At 56.0% G+C, this 18,493-nt stretch overlaps 1 protein-coding gene across 1 annotated transcript; it reads left to right on the plus strand.

The window, feature by feature from the left end:
* Positions 1–267: 267 nt before the first annotated feature.
* Positions 268–2,879, plus strand: CRYBB2 (crystallin beta B2; the record flags this gene model as incomplete). The annotated part of the gene is made up of 5 exons (XM_080355495.1): positions 268–324; positions 1,017–1,135; positions 1,888–2,020; positions 2,443–2,585; positions 2,711–2,879. The coding sequence occupies 5 exons, from the start codon at positions 268–270 to the stop codon at positions 2,877–2,879; spliced, it is 621 nt and encodes a 206-aa protein (XP_080211621.1).
* Between the last annotated feature and the right edge of the window lie 15,614 nt (positions 2,880–18,493).

Below are 18,493 nucleotides of genomic sequence, written 5' to 3' on the forward strand. Positions count from 1 at the left end.
ATGGGCGGTGGGAGCCTGGTGCTTCCCCTGTCACCCCGTTGAGGCACCCGCATGGGACAGGGACCCCTCGGCTGTCACTGGCTGGGCAGGGACAGTGGGAGAAGCCCCAGCTGCAGGGGCTGGGCACCCTGCAAAAGCCTTTTTGTGCAGCTCCGGGGTACGGGCAGGGACACAGACATGGGGCCATGAGTACAGTCCTGGTTGCATCCTCCAAGGCAGCTTTTAACCTTCCAAGTTTCCTGCCCCAGGCAGCGGACACCCCGGCTGATGATGGCTTCCGAGCACCAGATGCCAGCCTCCAAGCAGCAGCAACCCAGCTCCAAGGTCAGTGCGTGGCTTCTCCTCAGCTCCGCCATGAGGCTGGGGCATCCTCAGCCTCGCTGAGCACCCAGATCATTCTCTTGGGATGTGCGGGGGTCCCTGCCAGGCTGAGAGCAGCTGAGCTGCCACCATGCAGCCCCCACCAGCACCTGCAGCACTCCCGGCTGGTTAAGAGCCCATGGCAGGGGGACAAGGGGGTGCACAGCATTTTGCTGGTGTCCCACAGCCCCAGCGCTGGCGGAGCGGGTGGGAACAGACCAACTCCGCATCTCCCGCCACCTCTGCAGACTCAGCAGTTCTGGTCCCCACTGACCCGTGAAATGTGGCTGAGCTGGCGGTTCTCAGCCCCTGGTGCCTCCCCGCTATGTGCTGGGTGCCCGGTTCGCGGCGTCCCACCAGCAGCCCCGAAGCTGCTCGGCTGTTTGAACCCCGGTGCGAGCGCGGGTGTCCCTCTGCAAGCATCAGCAGGCACTGGGCTGGCACAGGTGGGGACTCGCTGGCATCCAGGAGCGAGAGCAGCGTGCTCATGGCGCTGGAAACATTGGTTCACGCTCACAGGCTCGTTAAAAGTCACTGAAGTGCAGGTTTGGGGGTGTGGGATGCAGCAGACATGGGGCTGCGCTGAGTCGGTGGCTGGGGACAGCGTGTGCCCGCCTCATGGTGTGTCCCCCTCTGAGGTCCCCACTCTCTCCCAGATCGCCATCTTCGAGCAGGAGAACTTCCAGGGCCGCTGCCATGAGCTCAGCGGCGCCTGCCACAACCTGAAGGAAGCCGGTGTGGACAAAGTGGGCTCCATCCTTGTGCACTCTGGACCGTACGTGCTCGGGGGCTGGGGGGCTGTGGTGGGGCATGGGAGGGGGGCAGGGTGGGATGTGGAGGGGCTGTCCCAGCTGCTGGCACCCACAGCGCACCCAGGATTTCACGTTGCCACCGCTGCTGTGCTGTTGGCCCAACCTTGTCCCAGTGCCGGGGATGAGCAAGGGTGACAGTGTCCCCTGGGCAGGCTGGTGTCTCCCAGCCCTGCTCGGCAGGGGGAGGCTGGAGGAGTGGGGACATGGGCACAGTTTGCATGTTCCTCGGTTCTGATTCCTTCCTTGTGGGTGCAGGGACAGGAGGGGATGGGACCCCCTCGGCAGTGCCGATGGCACCTCCTCTTCTCATTCCCCTGCCAACCCTGGGGGGCTGGAGGGCTCTGGGCAGTGGGAAGCCTCTGAAACGCACCTGGATAGCACAGTGGGGTTTCCCTGTCTGTACCCATGGCTGGCACCCAGGAACACCAGGGCAGCTGTGGAGCACCCTGACAGGACCACAGTCCCGTGGGGAACACTTGGGTGACCATGTCCTTCTGCAGGTCCCCAGGGACTGAGGATGGGTGGCCACCATGTCGCAGCATCCCCAGTCGCACCTCACTAGGCACCACGGGGCTTGTTTCCATTTCCACTAGGGAGTGGAGGGGTCTGTGTCCCGCTGCGGGGCACAGACATGGGCTCAGCCCGGGTACGTTTGCCGGGGTCCCCGTCCCCGCGCTGCTGCCCCATCTGAAGCTTGTCCCCTGCTCTCTTCCAGCTGGGTGGGCTACGAGCAGGCAAGCTGCAAAGGGGAGCAGTTTGTGTTTGAGAAGGGGGAGTACCCTCGCTGGGACTCCTGGACCAACAGCCGGAGAAGCGACAGCATCACTTCCCTGAGACCCATCAAAGTGGTGAGAGCACCCAGACAGCCACTACCCACCCGCCAGACCAAGGTCTGCAGCCAGAAATCTTCCCCAGCCTTCCCCTGCCCCCCAGCCCCGTGGTGAGGGGCACCCCCTCCTGCGCACCCTCGCCCCAGCCCTGGGGGCCCGGGGAGCCGGTGGGGGGTCAGAGGGAGCGCGGGGACGGGGACAGTGGCAGGTGGCCCCCAAGCGGAGGACATCTGCTGGTAAGTCTGGCAGTGCCTGCGCAGGCACCGGCTCTCGGAGCTGGATGGAGGGATGCGGAGCACCCCTGGTATCAGTGGGGGAGCAGCGGCACATGGTGCCAGCCCCTTGCTTCGGTTTCCCCAAAGCCCTGAGCTTTATCCCCCCTGTCCCAGCCCCGGGTGCTGGCGGCCGCTGACGCCCCGTTTCTGCTCTCCCCGCTGCAGGACAGCCAGGAGCACAAGATCGTGCTGTACGAAAACCCCAGCTTCACCGGCAAGAAGATCGAAATCATAGATGACGACGTGCCCAGCTTCCACGCACACGGCTACCAGGAGAAGGTCTCATCCGTGCGGGTGCAGAGCGGCACGTGAGTACCGGGGTGGTGGGACCTGGGCGATGCCGGAGCATAGTGTGGCTGAGCAGCCTTGGCCATGTTGTGCCGCGGCTGCTTGGCCAGGTGTCAGTGCGTGACCCCCCCGCTTGCCTCGGCAGGTGGGTGGGATACCAGTACCCTGGCTACCGGGGCTACCAGTACCTGTTTGAAAAGGGGGACTACAAGGACAGCTCAGACTTCGGCGCCCAGCACCCCCAGATCCAGTCGGTCAGGCGCATCCGGGACATGCAGTGGCACCAGCGCGGTGCCTACCACCCCACCAACTAGAGCCCCCAGCCCACGCTGGGGCACGGGGAGCAGAGCAAGCTTGTCCCCGGCCACCGCTGTCCCCATGGCCTCACCTCCCGCCCCCTCCGTGTGATGCGCACCGCTGCCAAAGCAACTGAATAAAGCTTGGAGTTTCAAAGTCCCGGCTTTGGCCCCGTCATTCCTGGGGGTGCTGCCAGCGGGGCGCCCATCCTGACCCCATGCTCCCGGGCAGGGAGGGGGGCCCTTCGCTGCACTCCCGATTCTCCCAGTGCCACCCGCATCCCACCCTCCTGCTCATCACCAGCGGTGCTGCTGTGTTCGCTGCCGGTGCTGACAGAGCGGGGAACTGCACAGAGAGGGGGAGCTAGGGTTCGGCAAGAGGGACAGGAGCTGCTCACCCCCCTGCAGCCGCTGCCCCGGGGGGGTTCAGCCAGACCACAGTGGCCGTGGGACTCAGCCCTGTCCTGGGGGCCATTGCCAAGGGTGAGTGGCTCCTCAGCAGCCATATGTCCCGCAGCAAATGTCCCCAAAGCGTAGTGGTGACAAGGTGGAGGTTTGCCCTCCCAGCCAAGATTCCTCCAAGACAAATAATTGCTTTAATTATTAAGCATAATAAGCTTTAATTAGGAATTAAAGGGGGAGCATGGACCTGCCTGTGGCTGCTTGGCCACAGCATTTTGGTGTGAACACCAGGAAAACCAGGAATCGCAGGGTGATGGGGATGCACGTTGCCCCTCTCCATCGCTTCCCGTGCGCAGCCACCCCAGCGGGTGCAGTTTTGCCCCCTGAATCCTCCACGTTTCAGAGCACTTTCCACTGTGCACAAGATGACTGAGCCTGGTGTAAATCACTGGTTTGGCAAGGCCCAGCTCCACGGGATGATAATCTGAATTAATCATTTGCCAAATGTTGCTGTGAAATGTCAGCTCCTCGGTGAGTCGTGCTTTGGCAGCGTGCTGCCGCGTTGCCTCGACCGAGCCGCTTCCCTGAGAAAATCTGTGCCTTTCCCTCAATGGGGAAAAATCAGAATGATCCCAGAACTGAGAATTTCTCATGAAAAATGGGGTTTTAATGGAAGTAATGACACGTACCCTGCTGTGCTGCTGATGGGTGAGCTCTGCCTCATCTGGGCAGTTGGCTGTGAATCGTCAGTGGGAAATGGCATCATCTGGGGGTGCAAACTGCTAAAATCAGCGATGAGGCTGAGCAGAGACCTGCAGCCAGGAAGCAGGGCAGCCCCGCAGGGACCACAGAGCCCGGTGTGAGCAGTGAGGGGGTTCTGGGGGAAAATGCACCAAAAGCAGAATTGGAAAATGTGAGTGAGCCCACAGGCGCTCGTCTGGGACCTGTCGAGGGAGTTTCCTCAGGGGGTGGCTGAGTGCACCCAGGTGGGTGCCCTCAGGTCACCTCGATACAGCTTTAGCTCTGCTAAGGTGGGTTTTTCCACTCTCTGGCTGCTCCCCAGGGCACCGAGGGCCACCTGGCTGCCCCAGATGCCCGTGGCCAGGGGACTCAGCGATACCCTGCCCCCTGAGTCCTGCTCGGTGGCATCACCTCCCCAGGATGTCACCCCTCGCTGCTTGCCCCAAGTTTTCACGGCCTGAGCCACAGATGGGAGGAAACGGAGGTGCCGGGGGTTTGGGGGGGGGTGGGCTGTACCCGTTTGCCGCGGGGCTATGGCAGCGCCGCAGAGCAGGCGGTTTCTGCAGGGGATGGCGTGGGAGGAGATGTGTTTTCCTGACCGAGCGAGGGCTTCTGTTCCACAGCAGCTGCTCCCCTTCTGACTCACAGCTGCTCATCGGTAACCCCAGCCCCAAATCCTGCCGTCACCAAAGGGACTCCCATCCCCTCCTGCAAATGGGCGGCTGCAGGGCAATGTCGCTCTCTGTGCCACCGGCACTGCAGCTGCTGTCAGGTCCCAGCTCTCCTCCGTGGTGGGACCGGTGTTGTCCCCTGATCAGCCTCCCAGCGCCGTGGCTGGGATTGTTTTTCAGCACCTTATGGTTTTTCCAGAGGTTTGGATCCAGCGCCCAGGGCTGTGGGCAGCTCACCCTGGCTCTGTGTGCTCCCCCTGCACGGTCACTCCCTCCAGCTCCCATTTGCCATTTGGAGGAAGGGGGAGCAGAAACTGGGACCAGGAGGCTGCTCAGCTCAGCAGACACCCCAATAGCAGGAGCTGCTGGTTGGCACTTGAAGCCGAATAACAGAGCTGAGGCGCGCAGGGTGCGTTTGAGGGCAGCAGCAGCTCCCCTGTGCACAGAGCACCCGTGGCTTTGGGGGGTTTGCCACCATTGGAAACGTCACCAAGGAACCGAGTGTTTTGGGAGACATTGTCAACCGACCGTGCAGCTCCTCAGCGCGGCTGTGCAGACACGCCGCTGTGTTGGCAACAAATGTGATGGGATTTTTAAATTTTTTAAATTTTTTTTTAAAAGAAATTTATTCAAAAGCACAAGATCGCCTCCATCCCACACGAGCTGTGGAGGTGCCATCTGGCACGCCGCTTTCCTGCCGCTCATGTCCCCAGCACAGCCACAGTGTCCCCAGACCCCTCGGGCTGTGTCTTTTGGACTGTGTCCCCCGCACTGTCCCCAGCCCTGGCTGCGGGGGGGTGTGCAGGGGAACACGGGCGCTGTCGGCGCGGGAGCTGCTGATATTTCAGCGGGCCCACGGCTCTGCCAGCGGGTGGGTGGTTTTGCTGTCGTGCCAACCAACAGGAGAGCTAAAGCTGTTCTCCAGACTGGCAAAGGAGAGGTTTTTTTCACCCAGCAAATACTACAGGGGGCTCAGAGCCCAGTGCCGCCAGCCCCCTAGGTGGTTCCAGCCCCTCAGGTGGCTGGTTCTTCCTGTGCCTGCAGTCAGGGGGGCACATTCGGTGCCCATGGGAGCTGCGGGTGCCATGGGGGGAGCCCCGGGGACCCTCTGCAGGTGAATCCCCGAGCACAGGAGCCCGGGCTGTGCCTGCGGCTGGAGGCAGGAACAGCTGCTGCCTGCGGGGAAAAGCACGGCAGCGATTTCCCAGGGAGTAATTAACGTCAGAATAAAAATAATGCCAAACCCTGGCTAAATTGCATCTGAGGTTTAGCTGCCTTTTCCTTCCTGTTTCATTTTTCAGCTTGAGCATCATCCGTTGTCCATCCTTGGAACGTGCATTGCTGGGGGACCGCGTTTGATGTGGGGTGAGCTGGTGGGAGGAAGCAAATGTGATGAAAAGAGATGAGAACGTGTCTGTGTGCTCACACCGACTTTCCTTTGCCCACCGAGCCCTGCGGCAGCAGCGGGTGAACCCCCTTCATGCATGGGGTGCCAGGGCCCTGGGAGATACCCCCATATCAGGGAAACCATTGGCTAAAAACAATACTCTTGAAAAATATGAAATGTTTATTCTTACTTAGAGTGGGGGGAGTCTTATCTGCAGGCTGGAGACTTTGGGTATGATACGTACTTTGCTAACTCTTGGGGGTTTGCTGTGGGTTTCAGAGATTTTTACCCTTCGAAAATCACTGTTGTTGTTATGTTTAATTCTCCAGCTTCTAGAGCCATGTATTTACATGAGATTCTTAGCTTATATTTTCCTTTTTCTTTAAATGGAATTGAGCCTCTAGCCTCCTGTTTGTACATACATGCACAGATCCTAGCCACTACTATTAAAGGATTAAGAAACGAAGGAAAAATAAGCAGGAATCCAGCATATATTATTAAAGTGTTGTGTTTTTTGGGGCAGATTTGTGATTACTCAGTGCTCAGCTTTGGCATGTGGAAAAGTAATCTCACCCCTGATTAATGTGAAAGCTGGGATGTGAGTGAAATAACCCAGGGTTATTTCTCTAGACAAGATAGGAGCCTGTCCCCACTTCGGTGAGGGACATAGGGCTCCTGATGTCCCCAGGGTGCTGGGTAGCAGTTACAAAATCACCTGTTTGTAGTGACCAGTTTTTAATCCTCCTATGTGAAGGGTGTGTGGGGTCAAGTAATTTTTCCATTTCAGGCTGTGACCGCTGCATCCAAAACACAGGATTAGTCGTGGAGGTGGAATCAGCTGGGACTGGTGGTCGCTGGATGCCGGGACAGGACCCGGTACCATCGCTGGGCTGGTGCCAGTTCAGCTTCTCCTGTCTCACAGCGGGCTGTGAGGGTCGGCAGAGGAGACCCCTCGTGTTTATAGGCAGAGGTAATACAGAATCCCGTCCGGGGAGACAAATGTGGCTCCATCGCCTCATGGTACCCAGAGCCGATGGATGCTCTTGTCCAGAATGTCAGGCTCCTGTTCGCATCCCTGCTGCTTGGTTTTGTTCCGAACATCATTGTGAAGAGCAAGAACAAGGAAGGAAAGCAAGCTTTACTGCTTCCTAGGCTTCTTTCAGCGAATAAAACTCCTGTCCAGTTGAAATGCTAATTAAGAAACATCACTTCTTCAAAGGCCAGAATTGGAAACAGCCACATGGAGACATAATGGGATTAAAATGTATCAGGGGATTACAGCAGCGGCGAGGGCTCAGCGCCGCTGCTCCTGCCCCACGCGCCGCAGTCCGTCGCTCAGAGTATTTTTCCCAACGCTCGATTATGAAACACTCAGGACAAAACCAAAACGCTTTGACAACATGAAAACCAACAGTACGCACTGAGAAATAACAAATGGGCTGCGGTCGAGGGCGAGGAGCCTCCTGCACAGGGCTGCAGTGCTTGGACGGGGCTTCGCATCCAGCAGCTTTACCCAAACACATCTGGAAAAACAAAAAAGGAAAATGTGTTTCCCTCCGGGCGAGCGGCCAGGGCAGCCCCGATTGCTTCCTTGTCCCGCCACAGCCAGCAATTAAACCCCCGCCATCGCCAGTGCCCCGTCCATTGTCCCCATGTCCCCCGACCTGGTGTCAGCGCCACCGCCTTTGTACAGAAAATAGCAGCTTGAGGTGAGTAATTGGAATATGAGCAGCCAAAGCCATTATATAATTTGAGGCTGTGAAAACCCAGCGGCAGGGTCTCGCTTTCAATGTCAACACAAAAGGCAAAGGAACTCTTTTCAGTGATGTGAACTCCTGGGCAGCACAAGTGCCAATTAGGAAACATCTGTTCCTCATGGCCCAGGCGGACTACGAGCAACCACATGGCAACATAATGGGATTAAAATATATCACCGGATTATGTTGGTGCTGCAAAGATCAGCTGCTGGGGACATTCTTATGAAATCAGGGGAAAAATGAAAAACAAATTTCTCTCTTCAGGATGGACATAACCTTTTAAAAAATTTCCTAATTTGTACCTTATGTAAGGTGTGGGAGCTGGTGTCATACCCTTTCTCCGTCTGGTCCAGGGCACAAAAGAAGCCAGCCTGTGCTGAGCTGAGCTTAAGCAATTTTAACTGAAAAGGCCATGTGAATAGCTGGTCTCTCCTGGTCCCCCGGCGCTGCCTGTGCCCATGGCTGTGCATTAGGAGGCTGCAGCCTCACAGCTGGCTTTGCCAGGGGGATATGAAATGGTGGCTGCCCCCTCTGTCACCTCTGGGTCTGGCGAGTGCGGTGTGAGCAGGATTTGGTCCCTGGGGTAGAGCAGCGGTGGGAGGCTGGAGCAGGAGCTGTGTCTGTGAGCATCCTGGGGTGCAGCGGCCAGAAGCTCTTCCCCTGGGGCTGCGTCCTGCTCTCGTACCATTGGGCTGTAAAAAAACACTGAGCAAAGCTTGGGAAAGAAGAAATTCAAGGCTGGGAGAGAAAGATGATCAGAGTAAGACAGAAACCTGCATTGCATTCTGTGCTCCCCAGCCATCAGCCCCCCTGTCCTGCACATGGGGCTCCTCCATCAGTGGGACCCTGAGAGCCACTAGGTTGGTTCGGGGCTCCCCATCCCTCCCACACCGCAGCTGTCCACCACAAAACAGTTTTGCACAGCAGCAGGCAGCAATTTCCAGCCATCAGACACTGCAAACCCTGCAGACAATAGGGACATTCTTCAGAAAACCATACAAATAGCGCAGAAACGCGCACACTATTTTGGGTTGCTCATACGCTCTAAGGCAAATGTCATTTGTATGTAACATCCATTTAGAGAGCCGAGTAATGAAGTCGTGTATCATAAGGAGGGAAGCGCTCGCTTAGCAACCTTCCCATTGCATGACGTCTTCCCTCTGCAGGACGGGATTGCTCCTTCGACAGCCAGGAGAACAAAACGCTGCTCACAGCTGCCATAAGAGGCATTTTTAATTGAAAGACACACCAGCTCCCACTAGCATCAAATTCGTGCTTCAGGCTTGTGCCCCAAGTCAAACCCCAGGCAGCTTGGTGGCTTGGGTCCTGCCACCTCTGACTTAACCAGCCCATTTTCATGCGCTGCCTTCCCGATGGCTCCCTCTGCATTTTTATGGGTGGAAAGAAGCTGGGGATGGCGGGAGGAAACAGCCCTTTCGTTCTGGGGACTAAGGGGAGAGCTGTGATTTCAGTTCTCATCAAGAGCTACCGAGCCGTCAGAGCATCTCCCTGTCAGCGCTGCGATGGCTGATGGCAAACGCAGCAGCATCTGTTCCGCAGCCATAAAAGCCTCCCCGCATTTTGTTCATGAAAAGCATCTCCCGAGAAGCAGATTGAAAACCAGTCCCTGCTCTCTGCCAGTGCCACTCATGCCACCACAGGTTGTGGCTGCAATGTGCCACGTGTGGAGGCAAGCAGGCCCAGGGGTGCACGGAGTGCACTGGTTGTACCACATATGCTGGTTGTGCTGTTTGCACTGGATATGCTGGTGGCACTAAGTGCTCTGAGTGCACTAGCTGTACTGGGAGCACAGGGTGCACTGTTGCAGGGGTGCGCTGGGAGCACAGGGTGCACTGGTTGCATTGGGTGCACTGGTTTCCCTGGGTGTGCTGGGTGTACTGATTGCACCGGGTGCTCTGGGTGCAGGCTGGCAGCAGGATGGCCGCAGGCAGGGAGAGGACAGCGGTATCACAAGGAGGGGAGTGTCTGTCCTGGCTCGCTCCGAGGTTTCCGGATGATAAGCAATTAAGGGAGAGACATTTACAGGAGATTAAGTCAGAAGGCAAAGTCCATTATCTGCTGAGATGAGTTCGGCAGGCAGAGGCCATGCTGGACAGAAAGGAGGACACGTTAACTGTTGAAATCCCTTTTGACGTGGAGCCAGTATGTGCAGGACAGCGCTCTCCTGCTGTGGGGACGGTGGCCGCTGGAGGATGCTGGCACGGGGACGGCAGCCAGTCCATGCGTTGCCACTCCCTCGCCACACTAATGGCATTTTGGCACCTGAATTAGTCCTGATTCTCTCATGACAGCCTGGTTGCATGGGGAATGTGAACACAGGTGATTGCAACACCTGGTTTCAGCACCCTGTACACCTGTGTGCAACGTGCTTGCTGTGCTGCAGCTCTCACACTGCAAAAGCAACATAAACGGGGTTGTTTGCTGAGATTGCGATGCACAACAGCAGTAATTAATCACTTGCATTTTCCTGTGTGTGGTTTGGAGGTATTTAGTCCTCCTCTGCTCTACCCAAGCAGAAAGTAGCTCATTGTTTTTAGTGTTTAATTGAAACAAGTATCTTTTCTACATCCCATCTGGGTTTGCTTTGCTCTTAGTGCAGCATGTGGCAATGACTGCATCTTTCAGAGGACAAACTGAATTGTCCTGGAAGAGAGGTGCTTTTCACCAGTGCCACGGGTCAGATCCAGCTAAAGATGCTCAATCCTTTTAGCAGAAAGATGCTTTTGAGGTTACTGAGGATTTATTTGACATGTAAATCTCTCTGTGAATTGTCCCTTTTTTGCCCCTGGCAGGCTGTCACTGGGATGCTGCAGCTCCCTGCTCTGATGCGCCCATGGTCCCCATCCAGGGACAGTCCTGCCGCCAGCTCCCATGTGCCCCCGGGCAAGGCGGCCTCATTGGAACCGCATTTCCTCAGCTGTGAAATGAAAATAATTCACTGGTTTGTCTTCACAAGGGCACTGAGAGGACAGATTAATTGTCTGGCATATGGTGACTGCAGATAGGATGGGTTATGATCTTGCAAATGCTTCTGCTCCGTTGCCATGCACAGTGCAGCAGGAGCACAGCTTTGCTCCCAGGTGCTTGTGGGCTCCTTTCCCCTGTGGATCTTTGCTGTAGCATCGCTCCTGACCATGCGGCCATGGGGCAGAACCAGTGTCGGCTCTGGGGCCTCAGGCCTGGCACAGGAAGAGCAGCCCAGGCTCAGCATCGCTGCGTGGGGCGATGCCGCATCCTTCTGGAGGCACCTGCTGCCGCACGTACCTTTAGTGTCTGGATTAAACCTGGCACCTGGAGCCTGGAAATCTGCTTAGGCGAAGCTGACATAATTCCCTGTGTTCCCAGGGCGAGCGCTGCAGAGCGGGAGCAGATCCCTCCTCACGCTCCTGCTTATCCGAGGCAGCTGCACCCCAAGCGTTACCCACAGCTGGTGCAGCAGGACCCCCCTTTGTACTACCCTGCAGCCAACAAGAGGAAAATCATCTCGCGGGATGACGTCCCACGTCTGCAGATGGGCAGCAGGTGTCCCCAAGATGGCCTGGTGCCCGCAGCAGGGACATCCCCCGTGGCTTTGCCTCGCTGGGGTGCAGGACTGGAGCCACACCGCATGGTCTGGCTCCCTGCTGGCCCCTTCCCTGGGACAGATGCTGTCCTGAGCATCCTCCTGCCCTGTCACCAGCACCAGTCCCTCACCTGCAGTGAGCTGTGTCCCCCCATTTGCCAGTCTATCAGCTTGCCAGGGTGCTCCTTCCTCTCGCCCTGTGCTAGTCCTGCGGCTGTTTGCTGCAAGATCAGGGGGTTTTGGGGAGAGGCAGCACACCTGCCTGTGCCGGCGCCTCCTCTGGTACCTGGGCGCTACCGACATCCAAGTGAGTTATCACTGTCATCTCCTACCAAACTGGAGAAAGCAGTAATTAAGACTGCTGAGCACACTTTTCTTCTCAAATTACCTCATTTATTCAGAGAATCAGATGCTGCAGTCTTTCATGGCTTCTTGCAAGGCTGGGATCTTGTGGGATGCAAAGCTATTAATAGGAACCAATCTTTCCCCTTCTTCTCCTCCAGGCTAAAGGGAGAAGAATTCAAACAAGGGCCCCTTTGATGTGATAGAAGTACAAAAACACTCCACGTCATTTCACTCCCAAGCTGGCCATGCATTTCTGCTGCTTCACCCCGTGTTTCTGTGGGGTTTGCCTGCATGAGGGCTTGACCTGCAGCACCTGGGGTGCCTGGGCGCCCGGTGGCCGAGGTGGAGGAGCAGCTCACAGCATCGCTGCTCTGCCGTGGGACACAGAAAGCACCAGGTTGGTTTTGTTTTGCAGAGTTGTTTTCTCTCACTGAAATAGAGAGCGATGCAGCCAAGTAGAAAAATTAACAGCATGATGGCTGACTGAGGCAGAACAGCATGATTTCCTTTCTGGTTTCCTGAGCAGCCTCGCAGGGAGGACTTTTCCCACGTCGGTTTTAAACATGATGCCTGGGTAGGGGGAAAGGAGGGCTGGGACACAGGAGGTGAGGACCAGGACCCTGGGATGGCCTGACTGTCCCCCCTTTCTTACTTCCTCCATCTGCAGCCGATGGAGATGAGCCTCCTTTCACATCGCTGTCAATGTGTGGGTGCGATGGCTGGTGCTGCAGGCAGACGGCATCGCTTCCCACCAGCCAGGAGCCTCTCGCCTCCAGCACGATGTCCATGGATGAGCAGCGAGGGCAGCAGCAGAGCGGCCAAGCCAGCAGCACCGGGGCTGAGTGTGCCGGGGGTGACGCGGCCATAGGGGACAGTGACTTCGGCTTCCACCACCGTGCACCTTCCAGCAGGCACTGCTGTCCTCTGCCGTGACGCAGGGCACCTGGGGCCGGCTTGGAGACCAGATGTGTAATATTGGATTCGGGTAACTGATCAGCCAGGGCAGCAAATGCCACTTGGTGTGCAAACAGACTTTGAGCACAAAAAAACAGGGAAGAGAAATAACTAGAAAGTGTTTCCCACACAACTAGAATTGTTTCCAAGGAGCATATCTTAAGGTTCTCTAGCAGGCTGGCTTGGCTGGCTCGTCGCAGCAGCCTCGCTGGCACTCCGGGCAGTTTGAGAGAAGCATCGCTGGAGCCCTGCACCCCCAGCTGCCAACCTGCTCCCACCACAAAGGGGGCATCACATCATCCTGGGGCTGGTGCCATCCAGAGCGATCCCTACGCCCTCCCACCGCCTGCCAGAGTCACCGTGTCCTTCTGACACACCCCTGCGACCGGCAGCAAAACCACTCTCGCGAGGAGGGCTTTAATTTTCATTGCTGCATGATCTACCTTCTGTAAGATGCTGTGACATAATCTCAATTAACTTCTGCCATTTCAATATGTGCACAGTCGTCATTTTTTCTCTTTCTTTCCCTCAAAATTCATAGCTAAATTAGTCAATTATTGATTTTGTTTTCTTCCTTTATCAAGTTACATTCAAGCCACACCGTGGAACAGGGAATGCTCAATGGTTCCCTTTTGACAGCTGTTTGTCTAATCAGTCTGTATGGGGAGAACACTTCTTCAATGCCAGCTGATATTAGCTCTGCTGTATAGTGCTGAAGGGAGCCTCCTTCCAGGGCTTTAAGACATTTGCTGTTGCAGCCCTTATTGGGTTTGTTTGCTTTAAACTCTAACAGCATACTGCAGTGCTTTTAAATCAGAGAGTCCCTGAAAACGGGTCAGTTCTGAGCTGGGCAAAGGACGGCACGAGTGGAGGAACCTGGGGGTCCCCTGCAAGCCCAGGTCGGGGGCTGAGGGGTCACTGTCCCACCTCTCCTGCCTCTGGTCCGGTACCTCTAACCACATGGACAGGGTGTAATGAGCCTCTTCAGAAAGGGCTGAGCGAGATGCTGTGTCCATAGTGTGATTGAGCTGTGAGGAGAATCAAGGGTAGAGATTTAGGTGTAAAAGTAGCTCAAACTTCTCCTTGGTGCCCTCCTGCTCCATGGCAATCCCTGCAGGGCAGCTCCCCTTGCAGAGGAACACGGGGCAGGTGTGAGTGGTACCAGGTGATGCTATTTAAGGAGCAGAACCAGGGCTGGGGAAGGTCCCTGGGTCAGCCTGTCTCCTGCAGCGGTAACAGGGGTATTGCTGTTCCTGTGCCCCAGATGGTCACCCCGAGCTGCTTTTGGCACGGTGGCACTGGCTCTGCAGCCCCAGCTCGTTCAGCAGCAGCTCAGCACAGGGGATGGTGTTTCTGCACTTCTTATGCTTGCACAGGTCAGAGGTGAATGTTTGATGGTGAATAATATTTTTGATAATTTAATAACCATTTGTTTTCTAATTAAAACTTTGCCTCATCGTCATGTCAGCTAGTTACAAACAGCAACATGATGATGATAAAGTGCCTTGAGTGTGTTACCTATCAGAAGCGATTGAAGCAGGTTCGTCAGGAGTATTCAGGAGAAAGCTGGAGGAATTTGTAGAGAAGCAGAAGAAACATCGTGCTTCTCCAAGAACTGCAGTGCTCGTTCCCCTCCTGAGATTCCGGGTGCCTAGTGCAACGGCACTCTGAAGGCAGAGGCTGTTTTCTGTGAAATTGCTCCTTCTGGAATAGTCAGTGAATAAAGGCAGCAGCAGTAATGGCCATTAATTACTCTATTTGTTTTCCGTATTGCCTCTCACTGCTTATTAGTGTAGCATTAAGGGGATGGGAAGCAACTTGGGTCTCAGTACAGATGCTGCAGAGGAATGTCCATGTGCTGGATGTGCTCTGTGCGGGGGGGAAAGGGGCCAAAGCCACCACAGCCCCATGGGCAAAGGGGACAGCGTGACCCTGTTACCTTGGGACACTGGGCTAAAAACGTCCCTCTGTGCTGCACAACCAAGCTGGGAGCAGTGACTGCCTGCACCTTCATGTCTCTGCTGCAGGGCAAGATTGGGAAAATGCAGCAGATTTGCCTAATTTTTACTAAGAATAGCTTGTATTTATTTAACTCTTGCTGTCCTCTGAGCACTTTACCGTTGCTTACTAATGAATCCTCATGCAACCTCATTAAGCAGGAGCTGCTGCTCCTGTGCTTTACCTCCAGGTAACCCCATCACTGGAAGCCGATTTAAAACCCTGGCAAGAAGAGGTTGGTGGGGGGGGGAATGGATTTCTGCCCTCTCCCCTTAGCCAAGGAAGCAGCAAAATGTAACATCCCTGCTTGGCCGTTAAATGAACAAGCCACAGAGAGCAGGATCCCATCAGGATCCATCACCAATAAATATATTATCCTTTCTCAGTGCTGCTGAGGAGCAAGGAACCCAGTGGATTTCTAGCCATTGGCTTGTCTCTCTCTGTAGACAGCAGCAACCCATGGAGGGAACCCAGTTAAACACTACTTAATGTTCTTAATCTCAAAACTACATGTATTCCTGGTAATATATTAGAAATATTTTTAAAAATAGCATTTAATAATCTTGCATGTGAACATTTCCCTCAAGAGGCACATTGTTAGCATTAGCTGAGCATGGCAGCGGAGATCTGATTTGTTTTCAGATTTGCTGTGGGTTGGAGGGCAGTAGGACCAATGTGCCCCCACCATTATCTCAATGGGATGGTGTTATCATAGGGCGCACTAATAAATCTGCTTTAGACTCGTGGCTCTGTAATATCATGTGTCGTTCTGTGAAGCAGAGTAGTGCAAAATTAAACATTTAGATCTTATACAGATGGTAGGAAAAACTCCCTCCTTGGAGGGAAGGAGCCCGGGGAGGAGGCAGGGATTCTTGGTTCTGCACTGGATACACACAAACCCTGTGCTCAAGCCCAGACAGGCCTTGAGATACTTTTAAATTGATTGAACAGTATCAGTCAGCATTCACAGAAATGTCAGGAGGTACTTAAATGCACTCAGAGTGTGTGTGAGTGTATCATATTCTGACCTCTGCTAACCCTGGCATTGATTAATTCAGGGTTTCCTCTACCCAGGGGAACACACACACAGAGCTCTGTTTATAAACACCCACAAGCACTACACACAAACACCGAACCTGACACACAATGCATCAGACAACACACCCAAAAAAAGCAAACCTGGCATACAATACACACAAACATTAACCCTGGGATACAGACAAATGCCAGGAAAAGCTGCAGACTCGCTCCTGGGGGACTGAGCTGACAGCGCTACCTGAGCTGCTCTCTTCACTTCAGGAAAAAAATCAGGTTTGCTTCCACTCCACCATGAAAATTAACCATTCAAGTGACCTTCCAAACCTCTGAACATAAAACTGCAATATGTGTGAATTTTACATGCTGCCAGAGGTAACAATTAACAAACAGAGCTCCCCGGCCCGTGCTGGCACAGCTCCGGATGGAGGGAAGAAGGGATGTTTGATCAGGGCCAGTAGCACCGTGTCACTGGCGAGAGCACAGGGACGGCTCTGGGGCCACGTCACTGCCTCAGACCCCATTGTGAATACACTTTGTGAAGAGCTGGTGGAGAGAATGTCTTTTCTTAGAACCCACCACTGGCCTGGTTCCAGCGGCTGCTGCCATGCCAGCTGGCACCGGTGGAAGCACAAAGGCAGAAAGAACAAGTTTCTTAACTGGGTGCCTGTATTAGCCACCTCTAAATGTGACTTCCTAGAAATTGTCACCAAGAACGCCTCTGAAGCGTACGCTACAACACTATCCAGATAATAATGGCAAAAACGCGGCACAGGAATAAAAAGGAGAGAATTATGAATCCTAAACGGCATTTTTGTGGCCCTTATTGCTATCATCATCACTGTAAAGTAACTTAAATATTTCAGAAAATAGGAGGGCCTCCTTGGCGAGGCAGCAGTGACGGCTTTCTGTTTGCTTTCTCCTCCCCTCCATGCAGCTGCATCATGCTGGGGGTGTTTAGCAACACTATCAGGTCAGCGCTGACAACCTCGCTGCTGCTCACCTGCTTCTTTTGCACGTTCACATTGTAGGAAATGAAAACCAGCTCTCTCTGTGGAAATATCTGTGAGTGGTGAGGGACAGAGGGAGCTCGGTTCAGTTAAAACTTTAGATAGGGCTGGTGGGAAACATCACACTGAGCTTCCAAGAGGGACATGCCCTAGGTCCTCTGCTCCCTTTCACCGCTTGCTCCAACACCCCAAGCCTCAGCACCACTCTGCAGCCACCAGGAACAGCTGCTGGAGGAGAAACCTACCCCAACGGATCTGTTCTGGTGAAAAGTGTTGGTTTAAATTAACATTTTCAACAAAAAGCAGGTTCTCAGGTGGTTCATAATGAGCCACACGGTGAAATCCTCCCAGCTGTATACGCTACCAAGCTTTAATCAGATCATTAACTTTCACGAAGATGTAGGAAGGAGGAGTGGCGGCACTTGAAAAGAGCTCAAAACAAGCTGAGTTTCAAACTTCAGACTTGTCATTGACTTAGCCTTTCATTGAGCCAATTATTTATGACATATTTGACGAAATTCAGGAAAGAAAGAAGTCGAAATCTGCATATGTGCTTGGCTGCAGCAGAGCTACTACTACATTTCTAACCGGGAATGTGAGCGGGGAGCTCTGCTTGGCGCCCGAGGGCACCCAGGAGCACCCAGCCAGCCACCGGCACAGCCAGCCGGGTTCGGCATGCAGCCTTGTTTGCACCATTATTTTCCAGCAAAAGAATTTCAGTGATGGGGTTTCATACAGGTGCATTTATTTGTGTCCATTTTTTCTTACGCACATCATGTTTCAATAAACTACGAGGAAATGAATTTTGAAGACTTGTGTCCGACTCCGAGCCACACGCCGGCACGGCGGGTGCTGTGCCAGGCCGGCTTGGGCTTCTACCATCCCGATGCCAGCGGGGCTGATGCGGGAGTGTCCCGGGGAGCACCCGCAGCCCCGAACCAGGTCTGGGATGAATAAACGAGGACCCCGCGCTTGCCTCCTTGGTGGCTGAAGCCATATAAAGTCCCAGTGTCAGGGGCTTCGCTCTCAAGCCCCGGGCAGCGGCAGGCGGCCCGGAGCCCCTCACCCGCGGCAGGGGCGATGCGGGCACCGCGGGAGCCCCTCGGGGCCGGGCAGACCCCGGCGGCTGCCCCTTCCCGGGAATCCCCGCGGGCGTCCCCGGCGACTCCCCCCGCCCCAGCCCCGCCGGAATCCAGGTCCGGATTTTTGCAGGCGCCGCCGCACCGCAGCCCCTCACGCCGCCGCCGCCGGGCAGCCCCTGCGGCCGCGCCGCCCGCCCATGGCCGCTGAGCCCCGCGGCCGCGCTGCGACCTGCCCGCCCGGCGCCGCGGGGGCCGCGTAGGCTGCGAGCCGCGGGGGCCGCGCCGGGTGCCCGGCCGCCGCCATGGGCCCGGCGGGGGCGGGCGAGCGCTGAGGGGCGGTGCGGGCGGGGGGGGGCGCTGCGGCCCGGCCCGGCGGGGGCGGGCACGGCCGCGGGGGGGGGGGTTTCCCGCCCGCCCGCCGCGGCGGCCGCGGGCTGAGGGCGCGCAGGGCCGGCGGCGAGCCCCAGGCGTGGAGGGCGGGGAGGCGGCCGCTGCCCCCCCCCCGTGCACACACACGCGCACACGCGCAGCCGGGAGGCGCTCGGCGGCACCGGGCGGACGGGGAACCGCCGCCGCCCGCGTCGCCTGCCCGCCGCCAACCCCCCGCCTCGGGGGCGGCTGCCCCCGGCGGAGCCTCCATCTGCAGCCCGGCGGCGGGAGCGGGAAC

The sequence above is a fragment of the Nesoenas mayeri genome (genome assembly GCF_963082525.1).
Source record: "Nesoenas mayeri genome assembly, chromosome: 17".
In the NCBI taxonomy this organism is placed as follows: domain Eukaryota; kingdom Metazoa; phylum Chordata; class Aves; order Columbiformes; family Columbidae; genus Nesoenas; species Nesoenas mayeri.